Genomic DNA, 27,244 nt, shown 5'->3' on the forward strand with positions numbered 1-27,244 from the left:
AACTTGCCTTTGATGCCAGATCTCCAAAGCTGAGCCAGCTAGTCTGTTGTCTAGTTGACAATGTTCCCTACTTGAGTGGATGGAAACAGCAGTGCACCCATAACATTAAGCAAGATATTCCAGTGAACAATACAGTAGAAACAGCTTTTCCTCTTAATAACAATTTTTTTTTTTTTTTGAGAGGTCTCTGCCTAATTTCTTCAGGTATAAGGTGTAAGAGTGACAGCTGTGGTCTCCTTGAATAACCTGTGGGAGATGACCAGGCCTTCATGGTTCCCTTTTTGCTCTTTGGCCACGAAACACAGATTTTTATTCTACCCAATACCAAGAACATTCTCTCTTGGCAGCTTTACTATTTCTTCTGTATTGACTGCTTACTTTCCCCCTAACAGGACACTGTTTATTGGTACAGACCTTGTACTCAGAAGATGTTGTTTTCCTGTAAGGATATTAAAATTATGAGAGAAACCTTGCTCGCCCCTCTGTGGGTTGAATAATAAGGTTATCTTGGACCAAAAAGCATACTCATATGTTCTAGAGATGCCCCATAATTAAAAATACCCTCTAAAACTTAGTAAAATAACATCTTAGGTAAATCAAAAAACATCTTGGTAAATACAGATGACATAAACTTTTCAGTTCTTCTATTAAGTTAGTCTTGTCTCGCTATAGTAATTTCTTTATGAAAACCTTCTGCACTGACCTTTGCTTAAATCACAGAGATACAGTTAAAAAAGAAATGGATAGCATTTTGTTGTTGTTGAGGAACTCCGCAGTCAGCTGCTTCTCCATCCTGGTTTGAATGGGATAAGTGTTGGAGACCTGCTGCCCTTACAGCTTTTTCAATGCACTTCCTCCTGAAACCACAAATGGCTGCCAAGCTTCAACTAATGCCGCTCCTTCCTGGAAATGCTCCATGTTTGTTTGCTGCAACCTCAGGGAAATTGCAATGCCTATGTATTCAGTGGAATTGGTCACTCTGTCTTGCCTTGCCATTCATTTTTGTCATTTATATTTGTTTCAGTGGCCTGGACATGCATGAAATTTTCAAATGGCATCAATTTTTCTTTTTTCCCAGAAGAACAGTACTTTTGATTGCATGGCCATTCCATTGAATATCCCTCTCCTCATCCACAGACCTTTTGTTTGGTGCAGTATTGCCAGGGCCTCTACTGGAATCTGAAGGTGGAAGTTAAATTTTAAATGTATGGGGAGGTCCATAGTGAAACAACAAGCATCCTTAATAAGGTGCATTCACTCAGAAGCTTTTAACCAACAGTTGTTTTGCTCTCCAGGAAGACTTCTTTAGGAGGAGCTCTGGCTGATTTGACAGACAAGTTTGCTCTGAGCAGTTCCAGATGTCCTCTCTTCATTGCTGGGATTACCATACACTGTAGCATTAGTTATAATGGTCCTTCACAGAAGGACCAAATTACTCCTAGCTAAACATGCTGTGCATTAGAAACTGATCTTATTACTTGTGGTTAGTCTCAAATGTTTTCCAAAAACAATTTTTAAAACCTGTGCCATAGTCACATTGCCTTCTGGAAAAAAACAAAAAACAAACACTTAGAAAAATTCTACATCATAGCACTCTCTTTAATGTGTGTGGGGCCTCGACAAAGCTGGCTTTGAGTTCCACTAGAGTTGTGGTGGGTACAAACACTGTCATCCAAGTTTGTTGGGTGTAAGCAGGAAGAAGCTAGAAATAAAATCTTCTAAAAGCTATTAATACGTATGCTTCTAAGTGGTGGGCAGGAAGAGTGTTTACTTTAAAAGAATGAATTCTTATAATTGTTTATTAAGTGTCACAGTTTATACAGCTTGCTTTTTCCTAATAGACAAAGCAGCCTAGTAGTTCTCAGTAGTGGGTCTTCACTGACTCACTGAATCCTTTGTAGGTCTGAGCCAATACCTAATCAATACATAACTGATTCTACTCTGTTGCCCTAAGAACTTCTAGTTCACAAGCATTGATCTTCTGCCTCCTGTTTATCTCAGCTCTGACTCGGAAAAGAATACTTATAGTAGGAATCTGCCTGTCTTCAAAACCCCACTCAGAGCCCAGAATTGAAGCTGTGCAAGTTAATTGTAACTGCCACACCTTCATTTCCTTGCATTGCCCCATGAGACTTCTGCCAGGGCCAGTTACTTGAGTACTGTGCAGCTGGTTGTTCATTGGTCAGGTTTTATTACCTCTTGGATTGCAAAGAAAAAGCTGGAGCACCTTATCTGGAATCAGGGCTTGCTGGGTCTCTGGGGACACAATGCTTATGGATAGCTGGGCTGGGTTTTCCCTCCTCTTACCAAGGGCTTACCCTACTAGGCTTCCAGTGATTCCCTGTATTTCAGTGGAAATGCAGCCTATGCAGCTATTCAGAAGGTAGGTTATCCAATGCTTTAAAAGATTTAGAAGATTGGTGGTTCTCTGTTTCAGTGCTGCTGTGGACTTATTTATGAAGGCAGATGGGAGTGAAGAGATGGAGTTGCCAGCACCTTGGAAAACTTGATGCATAAGATCAACAGTTTCCTCAGACCAAAAAGTCTTTTTTCTTTTTAAAGAGAGGAGTAGGCAGTAGATGACTCAACAGCAGCAGACCTTAGGCCAAGGAGTTGTCTCTGGAAAAGAGAGACTCATATTGCTTTACAACAGAGTTCCTGATTTATAATCTCTCATCCCTTTGTTTGTTTGTTTGTTTCTTTCCATTTTTGCAGACATTTGTGTTTTAATTGGTGTTCTCCAAATCACAGATGTTCTAAGTGAGCTAATCATGGTGATAAAACTTACCTATCCTTGGTTTTTTGCAGAGAACCTGTAGCTTTGGAGGCTTTGATTTGACTAATCGTTCCCTTCATATTGGAAACAGTTCTGACCAAATGGTGAGTTTGAGAAGGTGCAGACTTGAAATAGCATAAAATGAAATGCACAGTAGAGTTATAATAGACTGAAGTGTAATTTAGGTCTGTAATAATAGTTTGGGGATCCAAGAAAACAGAGGATCTTTGTTAACCTCAAACTTCCTTAGCTTTGAGAATAACATACCCACCCATATCCATGTGTGGATAAGTATTTATATACAGTATGTGTAAAAAGGTAGGAACAAGTGACCAAAGCGCAGATCTGGGGGCACATCTGTGGGCTATTCTTACGTCTGACTTCCTCAGAGCATCACCCAAGGCAAAACATGTGCTTGCTATACTTTCTTGGTAAAAATATTTACTATTTGGAATGATGAGGCTAACTTTGCTGAAGATCTGCCAGTTATTTGCATGGAAGTCATTATGAAAGAAGTTCATTATTTGTTTTCTCATTGTATCTCAGAGCTCTGGAGTAGACCAGGATCCCATTGTGCTGGGTGCTGCACAATTGATCTCAGAGAATTCTTGTGTTTAAAAAAAAAACTCATCTCCCCTGAGAATTGATTCCATTTTATGTTACTCATGTTGATCCCACTGGTACTGTTGGTTGGCCTGTGGCCAAAAAGAACAGAACAGAAACGAGCCAGAACATTATATCAAATGAAATAGCAAACATATTTTTTCCTTCTGCCCATAGATGTTTTTCTTTTCTGTTGCAGCATTGGATCTGATACCTTTACTGTCCACTTAAATCAAGTCTAAATTGTGAAACATTTTGTATGCCAGCAATATATTACTTCTTATGCCAGCTGGGTTTTTTGGGCATGCTTTTTGTTGCCTTATTATTTTTTAACATCATAAAATACCCCTAAATTTGCTAAATCTGTGGGTGGTTATTTTACTCATCAATTTTCAACTCAGTAAAAAGTCAACTTCTGAACTTAGAGTGTTTATCTTTAAACATAGATACTTGTTTTGATTAGATTGGTTTTAATATAAGAAAGTGTGAAGTTTAGATGTTATACTTATCCCTGGGAGCATCAGTAGTGGGAGAGATGCAGTGCACTAGAACAATATATACGGATCAAAGGGGGTTTTTTCTTGAAAACATGTAAGTCCATTAAATAGAAGTTTTTTTTCAAAAAAAGATTAAGCAAAAAGCTGTCCTTAACTTCTTGTAAAAGACCAAAATTACCAAAGAAGTTGTAATTACGAACAACTTGTAAGGGGGAAAAAAAATGTATTGTCAGTTGAATTTCAGAGAAACTTTTTGTAAGAACATTAGTGAAGTAGAAAACATACATAAACGTAGGGAAAAAAAAAAAAAGATAAATCTTTAATGTACAATATAGTGTACATTTATTTTAGGGTTTGCTATCTTCTTGTAGCTAAATTGAACCAAGTCAGAGACCAAACTCACTAGGCAATCTCTTCGGCCAGACGGATTTTGGTCCTTTTTTGTGCTGGAGGGTGCCAGAGTAGCTCTAATAGAGCTGCATTGCTCAGCGGTTCCTAAAACACAGTCAAACGTAAGACCATGTTTAATGTCCTGCCTGGGCAATCTGAATAAGGGCTGAATCATACAAGTTTGGCAAAACATCAGCTGATCCATATTAAGTGTGTGCTTGTGGCATAGGTAAGTGCTCAGTATCTTAAGCTGGTTTAGAAAAGGTTAAATGCATTCAAAGCAGCTGGTCTTTGTCATCCACTATATTTATCTAACTTAGTTTGTCAGTACCCTGTTGTGTGCCTTAAAAAACGCAGTGCAAGTCCATGGCTGATGAATTTAGTACATTTTTTTGTGGTGCTTGGTTTTTTTGGGTTTTTTTGGGTTTTTTTATGATCCACAGTAAAACCACAGAGGTTAGCAGAATACCTGTCCGAAAATAAAAAGTAAATTCGGGTAGGCAAAAATAAAAAGTAAATTTGGGTAGGCAAATGTAGATATACACACATATATATATACACACAGAGAGATATGTATTTGGCTAGGATCTCAGAGTTACCTTTATTCCTGTTAAACTCTTTGTAGTATTGGCCAACATTAGCCACAACTACTGTTGCGTGTCCTGTCAGGAAGGCTTAGCCTGAAACTGTGGGGTTTTCTATCAAATCAAATACTTATCTGAAATGCAAAGGGATAAAGGCATCCTAACAGTCCTCAACACATCTACACACGATACTTTCACAAAAAGTTTACAAATCCATCCTTAAGAGTGAGCTACAGTGGACTGCTACAGTGGTTTGCACAAGGTCTCAACAGTGAATTTGGAGCAGGCAACAGGGCACTGTGCTGCTGTCCTGTGTCTGCCTGGACACCTCTGCACTGACTGCTGAATGAGGGAGAAAATGGCTCTTCTCTTTAAAAGGCTTAAGCCCTGTTTTATTTTGCAGGGCAAAGAAGGAGACTTTGTTTATAAAGAAGTGATCAAATCACCCTCTGCCTCCCGTATATCTCTGGGCAAAAAGGTGAAGTCTGTAAAAGAAACAATGAAGAAAAGGATGTCAAAAAAATACAGCAGCTCTTTGTCTGAGCAGGTATGTAAGGTCTGCAGTGGAATCCACTTAATAATGTAGAAGTGTTAATCAACATTGATTCCCACGCATCAAGGCATCTCTGAAGAAATTTCTAACAAGACTATATGGTGTGACTTATTCCTGTGTTTCTTTAAAATCCCTCACTGTGAAATGGCTTCCTTTAGATGCCAGTACCATGGAAAATGCATTTTCAGATTTTCATTTAAGTAGCTCATCAGAAGTCTGTCACTGATGGCACTACACACCTCATTCTCTATTTCCATTTCTTTTCTATCATAATTTATTAAGGGAACTAGTATGTTACACAGAGTCACAGTAATATATTTAATCTGCAATTTACACCCTTGTTTAAATTCCCAGCATAACTCCACATACACAGCTCTTCTCTGCTATTACAGATCTTTTCTCCATCATAGCTTGCCCTGTGCCACAGCCCATTAAAACAGAGGCACAATCTAGTCAGAAAGGGGGCATCTGACAGAAGATATTCCTATTATTCTTTCATTACAGATTTTTATAGTCTATTCTTAAAGACAAACCTGAAGTACATTAGTTCTAAATTAGGCTTTGAATTTCAGTGGCCCAGAAACAATTTCTGTCTTTTCCCCTTTTGGTATACTTTGGGTTCCTTGCTTTAGTGGAGTGTCAAAAATTTTCGGCATTTGTTTAAAATCGGTCTTGCCACTTGGGTTGTGTAAGCAGGAAGTTCGAAAGACGCTGGGAAAGCAGAGCTCTTCCTGGTTAACACCGCCCCCATGTGGGCTCGGACCGGCCGCTGGGTCGCAGGGGATGCTCGCAGTCATGGGGAATTGGGAATGGAAAGGGAGTTTTGCTCTTAATGCAAAGCCTTACTGCGTGTAAAAGGAGCAGTTCGTAACATCCATAGTAACAACCCCAAACTGAAGAATCCGCAGGCACCAAGAGAGGCAGAAATGTGGCCAGTGTTATGCCATGCTTTGCAGCATTAGAATCCCTTTCCTGCGGAATGATTTATTAGCCATACTTATTCATAACCAGGGGCAGTACTACACTTCTGGTTATTTAATTTAAACTTACAGTTAAAATATTTTAAGGTGTAACATGATTTAATATTGGTGAGAAGATGTTTTGGTGTCTGACTGGCTTTACAGTGCGTTTCTGCAAAGTCTGCCAAAAAAAAGGGATCCTTTGAGAAATTGCTTTACAGCGACTTAGCAATACTTCTGCTCTCTGTCTCTCTCTCTGAGATTGACTTTACCTCTGAAGTCATATGCTGGGATGAGATTTTCCTAATGATTCTGCAGCATGCAAATTATAGTGTTCATCTAAAAGTTTTATGACCACACATCTCCACAAAACACTCCTGTATGCAAGCTACAGTTCCTCTGTTTTCAAACTTCATGGCACAGTTGTTTTAAAATATTTATAACTTTCAGGCATCATGATTCAAAGTATGTTCCAGTATCTCTTTCTGCATGCATTAAAACAAGCAAAAGTTATGCTGGCCGCAAGTATCTGCTGCTTTGTTTTACCTGTGCTTCACAAAGGCTGACAGAATTTCAATTTAGGAAAGACCCTTTTGATTTTCTGTAATGTTTGACTGAATGAAAGGAGAAATTGCTTAAACTATTGCACATGTAGCAAAATCTTTTTATATTTATGCATATATGTTTATGCGTATTTGTACTATGCAAAGGCTGCATTTTCCAGCCAATTTTTTTTTTTGTTCTTCTGGGTAAATGAGCAATGATATAAAAAATTCACTGGAAAAAAACCAACAAAACAAACCCATTGCTTCATGTCTCACTTGCATTGTCTGTTTGTTTGTGTCCATCTTTGTACAAAATCCTGATTCAGAAACCTGAATTTGGCGCTAGTTGTTTTGCAAGTACTGCTGGCAAAAGTATCATGTGTCATAAAAACCCTTGAATTGGGAGCTTTGTGTAAGGTTTTTGTTTCTACTTACAATGCTAGCTTTTTCAGCCTGGTCTGTTTGCTCCCATCACCACTATCATGCCTAATAAAGTGGAGTTTCTACCACAGCCGGGTACTGCTAAATAAGTAGATAGAAGGTTTCAGCCTGTCTGGTAAAGAGCGGGAAAACAGAATCTTTTTGGAGATGCACAAGCAGCTCCTGTCAGTGCCTATGTTCATTTAACAAACTTTAATGGTCCAATCCCTTTCAGGAGTCCAGCCCTGGGATCATGCCAGGTTCCCCGCAGTCGCCACCACCAGACGCTGACTCCCTGGACAAACCCAAGCTGAAAGCTGGTGGCTCAGTGGAGAGCCTGAGGAGTTCCTTAAGTGGTCAGAGCTCAATGAGTAAGTTCAGTTATAACTGTGTTACTCCATTTCTGTGGCTTCAGGGAGCAGAGATCTCCACAGTAAGCAGAATCAGAGAAAGTCAAAGCAGAAACAGTGGTTAAAAAGTAGAAAGGCTGATGGGTTAGTCATTAGGGGTTTGCAAAGAACTGTAAGCTCTTTGGTGCAAAGAGTGGGGTTTTTTTGCTTTATGTTTATGCAGAACCCTGAAAAAGTGAAATTCGGCTTTCTGGCTTGGTCTGCTGGGTCCTACTATTATAATATAAGTATTCTAATATAAATGTAATAATGAATCTGTTTACTACTGGCCAAGGATTGTAATTCTCACTCTAAATAAGAATTACAGTCCTTGGCCAGTAGTAAACCGGCTCATCTTTACACTGGATTTCTCCTGAGCACTCCAGATGGGCTTCCCACCTTCCCTCCAGAGAAACCTCGAGAGAGTTTCTCTCATTAACTGGTTAAAGAAAGAGTAGTATTTAAAACCTCTCTGGTTTTGATTGTCTCGACACGAAACAGCTTAAATGGAACACAGGTGATGTGAACTTGCTGCACTATTCACGAAATTTCTGGACTTGGGAGGGATTCTAGAACCCCCCTGCAGGTTTCAGAGCTTGTTTTCCTCATAAAAGTTTTGTGAGCAAAACTTCCCAGAAGATGTCATCTCCTGTGACGTACCATAGATGAGACACTTGTTAAATAGCTTCTCGGTTAAATATTGAGGGGCTGAATTCAGGAAAACAGGAGTGCAAAGTAGATTTACTAACTCTCCCATCCATATGTGTGTATAAGAAATAGCAGCATCTAAGGACTTTTAACTTTGATGCCATGTTTTGTGGAAAGAAGACCCATTTTCTATCTTTCCTCTGTTTCTGAAGCTTCTTCACAAAGGGCCTTTTCTGTGAACTGATACTATGTCTCCCACACAGGTGGTCAGACAGTGAGCACAACAGATTCCTCAACCAGCAACAGGGAGAGTGTGAAATCAGAAGATGGTGACGATGAAGAGCCTCCTTACAGAGGACCTTTTTGTGGAAGAGCCAGAGTTCACACTGATTTTACTCCAAGTCCTTATGATACAGATTCTCTGAAGCTCAAGGTACCAGCTATATTTGTTTTTAAGGAGTAAAACATTTATTTTGCTAAAATTCTAAATTAAGAGCTTTTTGCAGCAATGATAGAATTCTTAATCTTTTAGTGAATTTATATGTGTTTTTTAAGCCGTTTAACCTGTCTTATACATTTAATATTTCCTTGTATAGCATTTTTAGCAAAATGTTATAGAACATAAGTAAGTACTTACGTTTCTCTCCATCCAGGGAAAGACACTTGTGTCTTTAGTTTCTGGAAAATTAAAGATGTGCCATCAATTCATTTCCATTTTGCAAGGTTTTGCTTGAAAGATTGGAAAAATACTTTGTCTGCCACAATGAAATAATCCTCAATGGAAAAATTTTCAAAACTCTTGGAAGAAATGTGCATGCACCTGCACACAGTGTCTCTTAAAGGCATCTCAGTTAATATAACTTGGTTTGAGTTTATATTGAAACACTTTGCTGAGTGGTCACCCCCCTTTAATTTTTCTGGATATCAGCTTTGATTATTTTTAGTTGTGCCATATTCAATTCAAACTGACTCCTTACATTCGTTACTTAAAATTCCAAGGGCAGCTTGGAATTAAAGCAGATGTATGTAAGGTAATCTCTTCAGGTGTGCAAAAGCAGTTGTCTGTCCGTTTCTTTGTAATGATCACGAGCACATTAGGAAAAGCAACTTTGTTGGTTCTTTCTGCGTTGGCTTCCTTTGCTCAGGAGATCTGATGTGAAATTGTTCCCATATACACTGAGCATGCTCTGCTTTGCACCAATTTCAGGTAGTTGCAAGCATAGAGACTTTTGAACCAAAGAGCACTGATGCTCTACAGAGATGCCAGCAGGTTTGAATCTGGACAGTCGGGGTCCATTCCAGGTTCTTTTGTTGACTTGCTCTGTGTTCTGAGGCATGTCACCTGATTCCCTTTCCTTCCATGCGTAAAACAAGCATTATCAGACATTTTTGCAAGAGCTGTGGTTAACCTTTTGAAAACTAAAGTGTGTTGTCTGTGTACATGGAAATCCAAGTGGGTGTGTTTGCTTAAATATCTGTCAGAAAGCTAAGTGGCTTTCTTGCTTCTTTGGTCTGCAGAAAGGTGACATCATTGATATAATCAGCAAACCCCCCATGGGCACTTGGATGGGTCTCTTGAACAACAAAGTTGGCACCTTCAAATTTATCTATGTGGATGTGTTAAATGAAGAGGAAGAGAAGCCGAAGCGGCCCACCAGGAGACGTCGAAAAAGCAGACCTCCCCAGCCCAAGTCAGTTGAGGATCTCTTGGATCGCATCAATTTGAAGGTTCCAATTCTTTCTCTCTCTGCTTACCCTTCACTTTTGCTTGTGGGAAGGGGACCACACCTTTGAAGTTGTTAGTTTTGGAAGCTACACACCAGATTCATAATCCTAAGGATTGTGACACCACTTAGCAGAGTCAGGTCTTAGCTGCAGAGTGAAAATAGCTGAAGCCAGGCAGAACTGCCTCTCAAGCATGATGAAGTGCTGCAGGCTGCGAGTCATGTGCACTCAGAGACCGTAAATCGTTGTACGGTATGACCACAGGCTAGCACACTCCAGAGGCAAGCCAAAAGTGTAAAATAACAATAATTGCCCTGTCTTTAAAGTGGACTTTTTTTTCCCGTGTTTCTCGGGATAAATTGGTGTGGCTGTCATTCACCTTTCATACTTCTCCCCTCATACAGAACCATGCCATGTTGTGCCTTCAGGTAGCATGATACCCAGGCCATGTAATACAGTACATTCCAAGCACAACAATATATGCAGCATTCCAGTTCTGGCACAGCTACCTCCCTGAATTCAGAGCAGTGTTTATGCAAACTATAATACATAATTTTGCTGTTGTGCGCTGGTTTGCACTTACTTAACTACTGCATTTCTTGCTGGTTGCAAAAATCTCTTTTAGTATTTTTATTGATAAAGTCGAATGAATATGTTGTCTTACAGCTCTTCTTATTTTTTTCCCCTTTGTGCAGGAGCACATGCCCACATTTCTATTCAATGGTTATGAAGATCTGGATACCTTTAAGCTTTTAGAAGAAGAAGATTTGGATGAACTGAACATCCGAGATCCTGAGCACAGAGCTGTTCTCCTCACAGCAGTGGAACTTCTTCAGGAATATGATAGTACGTGGGATGTTAGAGGTTTTCTGTTTTAGTAGAGCTTTGCCAAGAACCTTGTGAACCCCTTAAAGCAGAAAACTTGTTCCAGGATTTTGATTTTTTTTCCTAATCTAGTTATTTCCAGGGTAATCCTGTGTAACGTTAGATTTTTGAGGAGTGACTTAAAACTTCCTTTTGTTCTGCTGGAATTAATTCTGTTCATGTAAACCTTGCCACCCAACTTATTTAATGAATATCAAATGTACAACACACAACACTTTAGAATACTGTTGTTCAAGAATAAATCCTGAGATAACCTACTCAAAGTAAGAGGCTGAGACATAGAGAGTAGGAAAGAAGAAATTTCCAGATTAGAGGGAAGAGATTAAGTTTATCAAGAGTAAAAAAAAAGTCAAAGCCCAGAGGGCTGTGGAGAAGTGTAATGTGAATTAATCTTATCTGCACATGCTTTTGGTTCTTGGGCTGTTAATTGCAGGATTGTAACGGTAGCTTCAGGTTGTGTATATGGCAACACAGCAATTTTCAAAGGGAGCAAATATATCAGTCAAGTGCAAAGAGTGAAAAACAGTGACCCACCTATCTGTGTTCGGCAGTGCAGTTTTGCTCACTGAACACGTGGTACCGGGAAAGTGGTTGCAATGACGAGGAAAAGTGGAGTAAGCCATGGCAGTCAAATGCAAGGGTGTCTTTGCTGCACAGGAGTAAGCAGAGCCTAGCTGCAGCAACCTTAGACAGTCCTGAATTTGCCCTTCATCTCCAAGTGTCAGTACAAGGTTGGTATCCACCGAGCAGAATCAGTAGAAGGGATTGTGTGAGGGCTTTCTCAGCTGCTTCTGTGCAAATTCCTATGTTTTAGCTTAAACTGCCATAGCAGCAATTTAAACAGCTGTTATTAAGTGGGAAATGCTTAATTCAGTTACAGCAATATTTGTGGTTAGTGTCTTTAGACAGTGCTGTGTGGCCTGTGTAGCTTTCTTGTTCATTTCCCAAAGAGGCATCCACTCCTTCCTTGCCCTTCTCTAGCTCCCAATAAAGTTGCAGTTGCAGAATTAGTTTCTTTTCACTTATATCAGAGTAGCTTTTTGTCACTTAAGATGAGCTTCTCTTCATTATGTGCAGACCTATTTAGAATGCTAAACTTCCCTGAAGTAAAAATTTTTTTCAGGACCCTTCAATTTTGGTTTGAAAACTTGACGATTTCATGGTTGGAAAGTACAAATTCCAGCTCCAAGTCAGGATGATGAGGAGAAAGAGAAGTGGGGACCAGACAGCTGGAATCTGGGAGGGGCAACAGCACATAGTTCCACCCCATAATTACCTGCCGTGTGCTGAGAGTAGGAATTGTACTAGCCATTTCTGACATTTTATTGCAGGGGGAAAAAGCCCACAGCATAAACTGTATTCCTGTGTCATGACACTGGTTTTCTGTATCTTCAGCTCCAGATTTAGCTTCTTTACAAAATATGATTTCTGACAAAACATTCTGGGTAAATGCCTGGAATCCAGTGTATGCAAGCTGGATGGACCACACTTGAGTGTTGGCTTTTTGCATAGACCAAGGAAGGAAGGAATTGGCACCATTAGTCTCCTTCATGTCCCTTCATCCTTTGTTAGGGGACAATATCTAATGTGCCAGACTCACTCCTGATCCTTCCTCCAGGTCTTCTGGAAGGTAATTCAGAGTTAGGATTTTATTCTTTTTCACTTGATTTGGTTCTTTTCAGCTCTTTTCTTCTGTTTTGGGTGTTGGAGGTTTTTTTTAAGTCTTAGAAAGAACTTTGACACAATCATTTTAAATAAATTTCTGTGGTGGTAAGTTGCAGGCCCCAAGGCAGCTGAGGCGCACAGAAATTCCATTCTGCTTTCATTGTGTACCATGCTGCTCCCTCACACTCTTGCTGAGGCTGTTGTTAATCGTTTACCAAACAGGATGAATGTTTCCAACATTTGTGATGGCTTTTCCTAATGCTCATTCTTTTCTGATATAAATAATACAATAGGGAAAATCATAGAATCATTTAGATTGGTAAAGACCTTTAGGTACAGCAAGTCCAACCAAGTCCTCACTAAACCAAGTCCCTAAGTACCACATCTGCACGTCTTTTAAATACCTCCAATGATGGTGACTCAACCATTGCCCTGGGCAACCTGTTCGAGTGCCTGACCACCTTTTCAGTGAAGAAATTTTTCTTAATTCACAAACTAAACCTCCCCTGGCCTCCCCTGGCCTCCCCTGGCACAGCTTCAGGCCATTTCCTTTAGTCCCATTGTTTGTTACTTGGCAGAAGAGGCCGACCCCCACCTGGCTACAACAGTCCAACAGTGCAGAGGGCATTAAGGTCTCCCCTGAGCCTCCTTTTCTCCAGGCTCAACAGCCCCAGTTCCCTCGACTGCTTCTCATAAGACTTGTGCTCCAGACCCTTCACCAGCTGTGTTGCCCTTCTCTGGACACACAAGACAATGGTGTTTGAAATGGAAGGTTGCGAAGTTCAGCCGCATTTTCTGTTTGCCTGTTTTTCACTGTATTCTCGCATCCTCTAGGTAACAGCGACCAGTCAGGATCTCAGGAGAAACTTCTCATTGAAGGCCAAGGCCTAACTGGATGCTCTCCTCGGGATTCTGGCTGCTACGAAAGCAGTGAAAACCTGGAGAATGGTAATGGTGACAACAGTGAGCCTTATAGTTCCTGCAGTCTTTTTTTTTCAGTAGATAACTTCATATACTTTTGCTCCTGTTCCTAGCTAGCACAAGCTACTTCCTACTTGACTTTGTTCTTTGCTCTGACTACCTCTTTCTGCCTTGGCTTGAGCCATTGATTTTCACTGCTACTGCTTCTAATTTATTTATTTGCATTAGTAGGAAACAGATTACATTTCACAAATAGTCTTTCTTTCGTGATCCTAAAGCAACAGTCTTTCTCACTGCCATTCCCCTGCCTTCTCTGCTCCCAATCATATTCTCATGCCACTGTGCCTCATGAGGCTTGCACTTGCTTGTACACTGACAGTCCAAGTCTAAAGGACCAACAGCAGAGAAGCCTCTGAACTCTACTGATATTAGGGGGATTTCTTTTGAACCCTTACAAAAGCTGTTAAGAAAATGTTCTTTGTTTTAGGCCATATTTTTCTGTTTGCTTTGGGTTGCATGTTGCATTGTCCTCTGATCAGAGCCCAACTGCAGAGATTTAGGACTTTTTAGTGTATGAACACTAGAAAGTTAAATTATTGAGAAGTTGGCAAGAAAATAAACTATGAAAAAAATGCTAATGATATCAGCTCCCATTGCCTTATCCTGCATCAGGGAAAGGTGATGCACTGAAAAATTACCAAGGCAGATGATGATAATAGAGATTGCTGTCTCTGATCTGAAGAAACAGGTTATTGTGCTGATTGAGCATATGCTTTACTTCTGGGATGGTCTAAACTTGTCATTAGGGATGAAATATTAAAAGAGCTGAAATTGGTTTGAGTTAGGCATTTTCACTCCAAGCATTTGAGCCATGTCTTGGCCTCAGACTGCCTGGATTTATTGCTAGCATTCACCATAAATAGGAAACAAGGAACAGAAAAAATAGATTCTGTAAACCCCTTATAGTGGCCATTTTTCCAATTTAAAATAAGAGCTAAAAATCCTTCTCTTAGTATGTGCATTTTCTGTTAGTCTGCTACTGAAAAATAACATTTTATTGAAGAAAATAGCAATTTGCTTTGAAGCTGAATGCCTGGAATTGACAGTATACTAAATTCCTGAAAGTAGGGAGGCTTTTTTCTTGAATATGAATCCACCTCCACTTGGCATGCTGGAATAGAATCATAGCTAAATATATGGCATATGTGACAATTTTCTCTTCTTTTTATCTCTAAGTACAATCATAATGATAGCTGTAGCACCGAAGTTGAAGTGCTGCTTGTACACTTTCTTTATTTTAACAATATAATAAAACCTTTAGAAAGCAATTGGCATTGCCTGTCTGCTTGGATACTTACATTTAAACTAATATTTCTCTCTGAGTTTTCCAGAATGTGAAATGCTGATGATTTTAATATTTTTTTTTAATGTATGACTTGCTGCATTTCTGCATCATTTTTGCTCACAAATGCATTTAGTGCTTGTTTTGAAAACCATTATGAAAAGAACATTTGATTCATTCAGAGATTTTGTCAAGGCTATTTAATCTGAAAAGTGCTTCACCTTCATTGCAAAGTTCATGGTCCATAGTTGTTTATATGCATTTTTTTTTTCAAAATACATTCTGTTCTCATTCTCATGTCTGGTATAAATACCATAATGTGCAGATCAGCACTTCATAAAGGGGAAGTGCATTCTGAGAAGAAACCAGTCTTCACATTTTCTGGGTAATGGTTATACATAATATTTCTATGAATAGTATAGTGTCCGGTTTGGGGCTGATATTGGATCTTTTGATATCAGTTCAAGATTTCAGAGCTGCTCTTACACTTTGGCTAGAAAATGGTTTGCTATGTACTATAGCAGAGTATCTTTTGTAAGTACTTTTCTGGGTCCCACTGCAGAAGTGTTTGGATATTCTCCTAGGTATCTACAGTGTGCTTATAGCAGCATTGTGGTTTTGTTTCGATTCACAGAGAGCAAGGAGCAGGCAGTCTGTGATCTATCCGGTGTTAGACAGGAAAAACCTCAGAGCAGGAAGTTACCATCCCTGATCAGATGCTTAGTCCATATAGAATCAGGGCAGAGAGAGCAAGTTGTCCCTTAGACTTGTGACAATTAGTCACAATTTAGAGGCAGGCAGTGGGCTTGCTTTGTGTGCGGGAGTCGGCAGTCTGAGGTGCATTTGGAACCCATATCAGAAATCTGGTTCTCATAGGACTGGCCAAAAGTAGATAGCTACAGAAGGGTATAGGAACAGAGCATGCATATTTGATGCTTCCCAGGACACTCTTGGGGAATGACTCATTTAAGGACTTCAAAATTTGGGTGCTGTTTCCTTGCATTCGTCAATTTTCCTGGAACTTCTTATGAATGCCCCTGGTCTTCCTTAGAACCTCCATACCTAACAATATCTGTATATAGATGTCTGTCATACTCCTTCCCAAGTCATCTCTTTTTTAGTCTGAGAAGGCCTATTAATTATTCCCTATAGGTCATTCCTATCCCTGTTCATGCCTGGCTTCTTTGAACCTTTACTTGTTATGTTGTATAGCTTTTTCAAGGGGATGTAAAGAGGTGAAATTGCACGTGCAATGTGCACACTTGAATGAGCAAACAAACCAGGCCTTTATCAGGTTGAGATAAGGGTATTCTCTGATTTGTTCAGAATCTGAAGCCCAGATTCCCATAGTACCAGGCAGGCATCCTAAGCACTTAAGCATTCAGCCCTGATTAGTCAGAAAAGGAAGCAACAGAACAGGTGGCCACATTGCCTAATGTAATGTGCATTTCTACTTGTTTATAATCAGTAGAAAAAGCAATGAGGCCAGTATTGTCTAAGGTGCCATCATCTTTGTTGTGTCAACAGAGCAGTTTGAAATGCCCCCAAACTATAGCCACAGAAAGCAATGCCAAAATGAAGTTAATAAAATCTGGGATTTGGACACTGCATTCTGTGTCTGGTTTTGCATACATAAATTTCTGAGGACCGTCTTCCATAAGGAAAAAGATACTGTGATAAGCACTGAAAAATTTTTGCTGTAGCTATGGTACCTCTAGAACGATTACCCAAGACAGTCTTCTTTCTTCTGAGACAGATGATGACAAGGAATGGAAAAGTTCCTTCCCTGTATCATAGTAACAAGAAGTATCATGAGAGGTGGACAATGCTTTGTCCAAGAACTGCACCATAACGTCAAACAGAAGAGTTGAAGTATTTCCTATAGCTTGAACTGAAAATAATATAAACTTTTCTTTCATTTTGTGTGAGGACCGCCTTTGTAATCTTATTTTCCACCCAGACATCTGTGTCCTGCACACATTTGAATCAGAAATGCCTCTGTGGTTTACAGCCCCATGAAAGGCATTAGACTGCATAACTGTATCAGGGATCCATAAGACTGAGTTATTATCAAAAATCCTAGCATTAAAAATGTGGTTTAAACTTTACTAGCTATACACTTCAACCCTTGCAGGTTGTTTCCCTTTTTTTTTTTCTTAAGGTAGGCAATATTACATTTGTGGACATTATTTATATAACTCTCCACTTCATGAAAACAGCTTAAAAATATTTTTTAAAATCTGTTTTCAGGAAATATTACCTTCATTATTTAGTGTCTCAGAAGCATAATGAAATCACGCCTGACAGGAGGAAGGAAGGAGTAGATGAAAAAAGAGAAATAAATCATAGCTCCCCTCCTGATACTGCTCTTCACTTAAATCACATTAAAAGAAATTACGTTCTCAACTACTGTCCTTTGTACAAAGCCATAGCATTGAACCTAGCAGTACCTTTTAAACCATTTTGAAGCAGAGACCATAAAGATTGCATGTTTGGTTATACATGTTATAGACAAAATATTTTGAACTTCCTCCCGTTCTCACCTCGTTTGTATATGTATGCCTAACAGGGTTGGAATGAACTAAAGATTTGATTTTACTTTCACAAAATTTCTCTTTTCTTGGTTTTTTTTTTTTTCTTCCTTTTCCTGTTCCTTATTTCTTCTTTTTTCCATTTCCAGGCTACTGGCCTTACACAGACATACCTCATTTCTAAAGAAATTAAATGCTGCTTATTAGATACCCTTACGGCTTCAGTAAGAGCTTATATTTCACAGTAGTAGGGTTTTTCACAACTTTCTTTTAGTACTGACATTCCTGAGTGAACTTACCTAAACACTGTGTAACCCCTGATCGATATATCAGATTGAAAAGAAGGCACATGGATTTTGTTGTGTGAGCTGTGACAGCAACCCCCAGACAAGAGGATGAATTACTGCACAAGTCAGGCATGTGCTAGCAAATATGAATAATAGAAAGAGAACACTCCTTTCCATGCTCATTACGTATTGACATTAGCGCCTGGAGGCACTAAAAAATGAATGTAACATTTCTGACACATCTTTTTAATGTGATTTCAAGTTATGTTCAGAAGGTGGTGGCCTAGCTCCATGTGGAAGGGTGCAGACAGAGAGTTTCTTTCTGCTACTTCTCTGAGTTACCTGAACTCAAGGTAGCACCAAGGGAGACAACTTCAGTGTGGGATGTGTCTCTATTAGCATTGTGGGGAAATGGTGATATTTAGCTTGAGTTGAACTGTGAACTATACAGCTTCTGAGAAAGGCGTTCCTGTGTACTCACATGCATCCTCATAAGCACGCCTTGATTTTAACTTTTTTTTGAGAGTGTTGTCCTTATATCTTCTTAAATGTAACCTCCATTTTCTTTGCTAGTTTTCTGGATACTTTGTTTTTTTTAAACTCCTTGAGCAGAGTAAGAGGCAAGAGAAAGCAAGGTATTTATTTTCTTAGGTTAAACAGGTTCCTTTCATTCCTATGCAAGGTGAACAGTGCATATTATTTAAAAGCCAAGCACTGAACTTCTTTCAGGATAAAGCTCTGAAGGCAAAGAGTATAAGAAGAAAGCATCTATTGCTTAAAAGTACACACTATGATTTGAGACTAAGATTAGTCACACTTGAAACTCCCTTTTGAAACACTTCTCCATCTCTTAAGATCTTTTTCTATAAAACTCTGCCATCCCTGAAAGTAGCTTTCCAAAGGGGCTGATGCAAAACCAGTCTTCATGCACTTTCTTGCTCTCTGTTTTGCCATTGCAAATAGTTTGTGACTCATTTAAAAGATGAAATAACACTATTGGCATATAATTTAAAAATTTATGAACAGGAAGTATCTTTAAAAAAAATCCTATGCAAACTAGTAAACTTTATTAAAAGATTAACATTATTATTTATATATTAAATTAGAGAAGAAGAAAAAAATGTAGGTCTTTTGAGTTATTTCAGGGGGGGTTGTCAAACAACTTCACACAATGAGGTATCAGTTCTAACTGTAGGATACAGTATTTCTACACTGAACAAGGTTTATATGAGCTAAACCTCAAATCTCTGCACACTGGAGAGCAGGAAGGATATTAAGTATTTTGGATGCATTTTACTTAAAAGATAACATTTACTATTAAAGCTGAAGTTCAAATCAAATCTTTATGCTTGAAATGCCATTGAGTTCCTTTACATTTAGAATTAACAAAAAGGGAATAAATAATTTTGTTTCAAAAGCATTTAGAAGTGATCTGTTATTTATGCTGGAGATGTTATTTTTAATGATGAATTTATTTGTTTCTAGGTAAAACTCGAAGGACTTGTCTTCCTCCTTCAAAATCAGCAAGTGAGCATAGCTTTAGGGATTTCAGCAGAAACCAGCTATCAAATTATCCCACGCTTCCACTGACCAAGTCAATAGAAACTCTGCAGCCAGGGGAAAAAGAAAGCCGGCTGAGTTGTGCACATCGTGCTCTGAAGAGTTCTGTCCAGCCTCTGGCCGTCACGGGTCTGAAGAAGAACCGCAGAAGTTTACCAGTTGCTGTATGTCGAAGCTATGAAACTCTGGATGGCCCCCAGGGTGTAGACACATGGCCAAGATCCCACTCACTGGATGATCTCCAGGGAGAACCCCATACTAACTTACAGGGCACTAACAAGAAAGTAGGTTCTTTTCCTCAGGATTCACTGGATATAGCTAAAAAGGCAACTGGCTCTGCCTTGCCGCCTCAGTCTCATGGAAGCAGCTGTAAGGTAGATGATTTCAGGGCTAAGCAGGGCAAAGAAGCTGCTAATTCTCAGAAAGGAAGAGCTAAGGAATTGAACTTCTCTGTAATGGAGACTGCAGGTGGAAAGCCTGCTCCATTCCCCCTGAAAAACTGTGAAGCTGAGCCTGCCTTAGTGATGCATCATGCAACAAGGACACCTCTGGAAATACAGAGTAAAGGTTTTCATGACCTTGCACGGGCTGATTATGCTCCAGTCCTCAAGGGAGGTCTAGAAGCTGAGCAAAAAGGCATAAACGAGGCAAGAATGCAACCAAAAAATCCTTCTCAGCCGCCGCCTGTCCCTGCCAAAAAATGCCGAGAACGCCTTTCTAATGGATTATATCATCCTCCCATGACCACAAGTAGAAACCACTCAAGTTTAGAAGCACCATGTTTGCCAGTAAAAAAGACCAGCTCCTCCACTCCCATTGATTGTCATGGAGTACCTGTCCATAGGACATCTTCTGAACAGGAGCCCAGTAGCCCTCCTAGCCCGCTGCCGCCCTGGCTGTCGGAGCTCCCAGAGACTGCTAGTGTTCAGCAGCATGTGGTAAAGCTCGGTCCTGCATCAGCAAGGAAAGTCTCTTGTAGCAGAGGAATGGATCTGGAAATGGTCATAGAAAACAAGCTGCAGTCTGAAGACATTGATCTTACTGAAGAACCGTACTCAGACAAGGTAAGTGGTAATCACCTCAGTGGTTTTATTGTGCTAGCATTCCAAGGGATAGTCTGTCATTCATTGTATCTGACATTTTTTGTGGGTGGCCAAGATAAGCTAACAATCATTGGGACATTAGACATTCTATAACTCTGTTAGTCTTTTCTATCAGACTGTATGCCTTAAGTAGTTCTTGTGTTGTGGGGGGCTCAGAAATCCCAGACTTACTCTGAACCTTCATCTTTTCAGACCACTGGTGCTTTGGTGGCACTGGGCATGGAAATGTCTCTTTCTCTACTAATATGGGGGAGTAGAACTGAAAAAGGAGGTAATGATTAGATTTTATGTTGCCAAGAAACTCTGATTTGATAGCATCAACTAGTACATCTTTTTGCGGGGGGAAGGAAGGAGTCTTTTAGGGATTACTTTTTCAGTTTTCATGGAACCTCAACGAAAGCTCCTTCTTGCTCCCATCCTGCACTTCTCTTTCTGTTGCATTGTTTGGTCTGTATAGATACACTTCTTTAATCTGTCCTCTCTCCTTTGTGTCTGGCTGGGAACATTCAGCATGGTCGCTGTGGCATTCCTGAGGCTTTGGTACAGAGGTACTCTGAAGACTTAGAGCAGCCTGAGAAGGACGTTGCTACAAACATGGACCAAATCCGGGTAAAGCAGCTGAGGAAGCAGCATCGTATGGCAGTGAGTATTCCCATGAAGCAGATTTTCTTATTTATGAGCAGACTTTTAAAAGGACTGACTAGTAGTAAAGGGAGGTAATTGAGAAGTCCTGGTACCGAAGTGCTCCTTATGTTCATCCAGCAGGTACAGCATAAGCAGAGGTACTGCAGGGGCAGGGGGTACCTCCCCCAGTCCCAAACGAGGACAGTCAGAAGCTGAGAGTGGATAGCCCTCTCTTGACCAAGTAATGGCCTTAAAAGTCTAAGCAGACTGCAAGCAGTGGTAACAGAGACTTGCTCACTAAGGGTGGCATGTGTTAAATGCTTCTGTATTAAAATCTGAAAGGTTTTACACTCCTTTTTCATTTCTTAAACTATACTAGTGTCCACTCCTCCTTGGGAAAAGCAGAAGGGAGAAACCATCAAAAACTTTGATGGCTTTTTCGGGGGGAACTTGGTATGTCTGAGGAAGTAATAGGCAAAATTGGTATTCTCTTGCCTTACTGAGAAATTAAATGTATCACTGTGAAAAGTCTTGTTACTGAGTATTCTTTACTGATCTCAAACTAATTCAGAATGGTACTTGACAGTCAGCCAAACAGCTGGATACTGCCCACTGTGTCTGTATTGCCAAAATTGTTGTCATTGCTTCTGGCCAAGGGATCTGAGCCTTTAAGCCCACACCACTCTCATACTGACAAATGTGACATGAGAGAAGTTAAAACATCTGCTATGAAATTCTACCAGTTTGGAAGAGAAAATAAAAAGAAAAAAGAGTTGTTGTAGAATCAGAGATGTTTAACATTAAAGGTTCTCTTTTCTTTCTTTTTTTACTCCCCAGATTCCAAGTGGAGGACTCACAGAAATTTGCCGTAAACCTGTGTCCCCAGGACTCATCACCTCTGTATCTGACTGGCTGATTTCCATTGGTCTGCCTATGTATTCCAGCCTGCTCACAGAAGCAGGATTCAACACACTGAGCAAAGTGCCTTCTCTGTCACAAACTTGCCTTCAAAAAGCTGGCATCACAGAGGAAAGGCACATAAGCAAGCTCCTGGCAGCAGCAAGACTCTTCAAACCTCTTGATCCAGAGGCAATTTAACATTCTCAATAGTGTGACCTTGCCTGGTCGAGAATCCACTGCTTCTTCCTGCACCAGTATCACTCTAATTACTTCACGTAGCTAAAGGGATCAAGGAAGTGGCTCCCCAGGACAGGCAGATATCTTCTTCAAAGGATATGAAAGTCTTTGGCAACTGAAGGAGAAGAGAAGCAACCACCAGGTAACATAGATGTGGTACTTCCCTCCCCCCTCACACCCATCTAAAGTATTCCTATTTCATAAACTGCACAGGGTTGGCCTGAGAATCACACACCTTCACAGAATTAGGGGATCCTTGGATATTTTCCTCAAGTTTGTGAGTGATGCTAGTACATCTAGGTCTTTCGTACATCTAGGTTCCAGGTACCTGAAAGCAGTCCTAAAGAGCAGGTACAAATCATGGTGCAAATTCCAGTAGAAGCTGTTTGGCAAATGCCTTTTGTTTATTTCAGCAGTCTAGAGATAAACACAAAGCCCTCCCCAGTCATCTTTGCTGTTGCTTGGTATAGGTCGCAGTTGCCACGAAGCCTTTAGCTAGGCTGAAGTTGATGGACTGAAATTAGTTTTCAGTGTGGTCCATCTTTGTCACTTCAATGCAACTAACCCACAGAGAGTCAGAAAGCTTCTTTTTATTTGTACAGAGCTGAGGTCATTTTTATAACTGCTTTCTAGCAATCAGCTTTTTATTTGCCTTAAAATAAGCTTTTAAGCAGTTACTTAGTGTTCACTTCCCTGTATTCACATTTCCCAAGCCTTGTTTCAACCTGTCACACTTAAGTTGCATTTAGGGTGATTGCCAGCTGAAGTAGCTTCTATAAAATGCCTCATCATAATATCTCCTGTGTTGTAGAGGTGCTTTTACAATGCAGGGTTATGCTAGGTTTCGGTTGTCAGGTTAACTCCTTGTTCACTACAGTCTGCATTTACTGTTGTTACTAAACTGTTCCAAGATATACTGCCTTGTATATATGTAACTGCTTTTCATTTTAATCATATTCTGTGTACTGTGTTATATTGTCAATCATTATGCCGCAGCTTTGACTTGGTATCCTGACCATATTGATTCCAAACAGTGGGTTTCTACAAATGAAAATTCACTTGCATTGAAAAAGCAAATTGTGTCCCATAGAAATCATTAGACCCAGTAATTCCATTGCATGGACAAGAAAATTCCCATATAGTCTTACGAAAACACTGTGATTTTTAGAACGGTTGATATCCCTCACCACTCTGTTAATGTTACCTCTCACTGGAAAAGAGCATTTTTCTGGCAAGTGTGATGAACCATTTTTCATGATGCAGTGATATTTTTCTGCCTAACTCCATGTGAAACGTTCCAGTCATATATATGACTAATGACAGATTCTATTTTTCTATATTGGGTACACATTTTATATACCAAATACAAATTATCATGAATAGCACATAACTAGCTTTTTCTTTGGGATCTATATATGGTGCGTCCTTCAGCTTCTTGTAGTGCAAATGCTCCATGGAAGACAGAGCAAGCTTAGTCTGGCAGGCAAAAGGAGATAGTATAGAAACCTGGGCACAGGCCAGGATGTGTAGCTATTTCCAATATCATTTCTGACATCAATTTACTGTATAAAACCAGACAAGGCACTTCACTGTTTGGTGCCCCAATTATCCTAGCCTCATATTGAGCTAATGACTTCTCCTGATAAAGTGCTCTCAGACTGGTGAATGAAAAATTGTGGTTACTCCATGATTCCTTACTGTATCTGGCCCTTCTTTCATGGTCACGTTTTAAGCAGATGAATATGCATTTTACTACAGATGATAACTAATTTGCCTCCTGGTACAATTGATAGCTGTTAGGTTTACTTCCCTCATTTCATATTTCAGCAGTGTTTACTGCTTACCATCATATGAAGGCAACTAATTCAGTGATGCAAGTTGAAATTGCAAAGCTCTGCAATATTCTCCTTGGTGTCTGATAAGCAGCATGTTCTGATATGACAGAATCAGGAGACATACTGCAGACATGTTTTGTACAGCTGGTGAAAATCTGGTGCAGCCTCACCTCGAGTCCTGTGTGCAGTTTTGGGTGCCAGAATATAAAAAAGACATTAAGCTATTGGGGAGTGTGCAAAGGAGGGCCACAAGGATGGTGAAGGGTCTGGAGGGGAAGCTTTGTGAGGAACAGCTGAGTCTGTTCAGCCTGGAGGAGACTGAGGGCAGACGTCATTGCAGTCTCAACATCCTCATGAGAGGAAGCAGAATGGCAGGTATCGATCTCTTCACTCTGGTCACCAGGGACAGGACCCAAGGACATGGCATGAAGCTGAGTCAGGGGAGGTTTAGATTGGATATCAGGAAAAGGTTCTTCACTCAGAGGGTGGTTGGGCACTGGAACAGGCTCCCCAGGGAAATGGTCACAGCACCGAGCCTGACAGGAGTTCAAGAGACATTTGGACAACACCCTCAGGTACATGGTGTGACTCTTGGGGATGGTGCTGTGCAGGGCCAGGAGTTGGACTCGATGGGTCCCCTTTTGTAGCTCAGTATTCTCTATGATTCTAAAAAAAAAAAAAGAAAAAAAATGTTTAAAAATTGTTTTTTTAATAATTATTATTTTTCTCTTGTTCCTCTCTGAGGCTTACATGGTGACTATCAGTAAGCAGGAGATGGAAAGAGTATTGAGACTTCCTGGGATTGCTGGGAGGGACCAGAACAGAGTAGAAGTAAGTGGACAGCAGTTATATCGGAGCAAGGGAAAAGTCCAAGCTGACTATAGCAATAAAATAGGAAACAAATTGCCTCATGTTGCAAGGGAAGACAAGTCATATAATGAAGCTCTCCCATATTAATCACTTTCCCCTCTCAATAACAGGAGGAGATTTATGGGAATAAGCTGAACCTGTTTGCCAAATTCTCTTTGTAAATCCATACCTTTTAAATGATTATGTGACCCAGGGAAACCAAATCATACCCATCAGGACTGGAGTGAGAAGTTTGAGATTTAAGAGTTTTAATATTTGTTTTGTTTTCTTTTAAAGACTGTGCTTTGTGGTCTTACTTGAATTGCAATTTTAGTTTATATTCTAATCTAAAAAAAGCCTTAAACTTCTCAGTGTTTGAGCTTCCCTGCTGTGGTTTCAGTGACCTGTGGCATTCCCCCAAGCAGGTGAGGTGGTGCATTATGAGAGCCATAACCTCTTGCATCTTCTTGCAACCCTTCAGTGCCCTAAGCAAAAGTTCACTCATTAACTCTTGGGAAGCACAGAAGAAACCTGCTGCTGGAATCCTCATCTGCTCTGCTCAGGCTCACTGTGTTAAGTATCTATCCGTTGTATCTTAGTAACTCAAACAGCTATTTAACAATAGAAGCAGCAAGCCCAAAATATTACCAAATGCCATCATAATCCTATGCTTTCATCAATAACCTGCTGTTGCTACCCAGATGGCAATTCCCTGTGCTCTTATGAGCCTGGCTATGGATGCAGACTGGGAGCATGATCAGAAGCATTAAACATCGCATTATTCAAACAGGCCATCATCTCTAAGAGCAGCAATAGTGGTCGATTCACCAAGTCACAGCTGTGCAGTTGTACTGTATTATTTTTAGAATAAATAATACTTTTGGTCCAAGATACTTTTATCATTAATTGACACCCTTTGGGGAATCAAAACTGTCAAGCAAGTTATGTAACAACTAACAAAGTTGCACTTTCTGTATATGAAATCAATATTTAAATAACTTATTTTTCTCCATTTGCTGTTCTTAAATGATGTAAGTAGCTGTAATATACCAGTACTCAATATGTCCTGCAGTTTGCTTCAACCCAAGAAAGCTGTGTATTGTAAAGAAAAAAAGCAAAAACAAAATATGAATGTGTAAAGATTATTGTGCTGTTTCATTTAGCAAAAAAATGGTTGACAAAAGGGTTTTCCTGTGTATCAAAACTTGTCTATAATTATATGTCATACTGTTCATAGATAAAAAGTAAATAAATTTCCATGGTCTCTCTCATTTTTTCCGTTGTTTTTAATTTTGCTAACATATCCTCTATTTAGTGCTCTGGTAGCGGTGTCCAATAATTTAATTTTTTTGCTTATATCTTGGGCTCTCAACCTGTAGCTTTCCAAGCCTGTAGTTCCTCTCCTTGTAAGCACTCTCAACACATCTACAGCAGGAGAAGAAGGTTTAAAACATTTAAAATATTAAAAGCCCTGATAATCCAGGACTAGGAGCAGCTGTTAAATTATGATATGATGTGAATCAGCGCTGTCCAAACTTTGTCTGTTATATCCTGTGAATGTCCAGCTGCTGGGCTCAGCGAGGTATGTGTGAGAGGTCTCCCAGGTCTCCCCTTGGGAGCTTTACCACTTGGCAATGGAATAATTACAATTGCTGGACCCAGAGAAAGGGCCCATGAGTACAGTGCTGTGGAGTTGCAGTTACAGCTCTTGCCTGCCAGAAGGGATTTCAGACCTGGTTTTCAAATGCAGCTGTGCTTCGTTTGGCTGGCAAGGTACTGTAACTCCTGAGCAATCAGGTAATGTCTTCAGTCTGTAATAAGATGCCAATGTCCAGGGTTTGGGGCAACCGAGCCTTGGGACATGACTCTTGGCACTTCCAGCTCACTTGAGTAACTTCTTGCTTACTGTTTTGCATTTGTTGGTGTGGTTAAATTCGCTGTGCAATTAATGGGTATGCTTAGCTGCCTAACAGCGCGCTGCCAGCTCCTCATGGCAACAGCTTAAAGTTAATCCTTTGTGGCTTTAGCCCCAAGGAACGGCGGGGGCTGTGTCTGCACGAGTTGTCGTTAACCGGAAGCTGAACTCAGGAAACGACATAAAGAGGAAAACACAGAAATATTTTGGGATGGATCCAGGCAGCTGAATCCTCGGCTCCCCTCGGGCAGCGCTCCCATCAGAACTGCGCGACGTGGCGAACATTTCGTGGGAACGAGGGCGGTGAGGGCGGTGAGGGCTGCGAGCGCTCCATGCGCTCCGTGCGCTCCATGCGCTCTGCGGCTCCCTGAGGGCGCTCGGGCGGCAGAGGGCGCCGCGCCGCGGGCAGCGGGAGCGGCTGGCGCCGGGACCGGCTGTTTCCAAGGGTCTCTCAAGAAACAAAACAGAAATAAAAACAAAACAAACACTGCACAACATGAA

General features: G+C 40.3%; 1 protein-coding gene across 10 annotated transcripts in view; it reads left to right on the forward strand.

The window, feature by feature from the left end:
- SASH1 (SAM and SH3 domain containing 1) overlaps positions 1–26,099 on the forward strand; it is a 535,527-nt gene extending 509,428 nt beyond the window's left edge. For all 10 annotated transcript variants that reach the window (XM_042017471.1, XM_042017472.1, XM_042017469.1 and 7 more), the window contains 10 exons: positions 2,809–2,880; positions 5,254–5,397; positions 7,563–7,698; positions 8,628–8,797; positions 9,883–10,092; positions 10,785–10,935; positions 13,474–13,587; positions 19,206–20,344; positions 20,894–21,025; positions 21,845–26,099. In XM_042017471.1, the coding sequence (XP_041873405.1) occupies positions 2,809–2,880; positions 5,254–5,397; positions 7,563–7,698; positions 8,628–8,797; positions 9,883–10,092; positions 10,785–10,935; positions 13,474–13,587; positions 19,206–20,344; positions 20,894–21,025; positions 21,845–22,105 (2,529 nt within the window). In that variant the 3' untranslated portion in view covers positions 22,106–26,099. The remainder of the gene's footprint in view (positions 1–2,808; positions 2,881–5,253; positions 5,398–7,562; positions 7,699–8,627; positions 8,798–9,882; positions 10,093–10,784; positions 10,936–13,473; positions 13,588–19,205; positions 20,345–20,893; positions 21,026–21,844) is intronic.
- The last annotated feature ends 1,145 nt before the right edge of the window (positions 26,100–27,244 follow it).

This window comes from Corvus kubaryi, unplaced genomic scaffold, assembly GCF_017639235.1.
Source record: "Corvus kubaryi isolate FWS band 111438036 unplaced genomic scaffold, C.kubaryi_AGA036_p1.0 split3-73, whole genome shotgun sequence".
NCBI classification, from domain to species: Eukaryota; Metazoa; Chordata; class Aves; order Passeriformes; family Corvidae; genus Corvus; species Corvus kubaryi.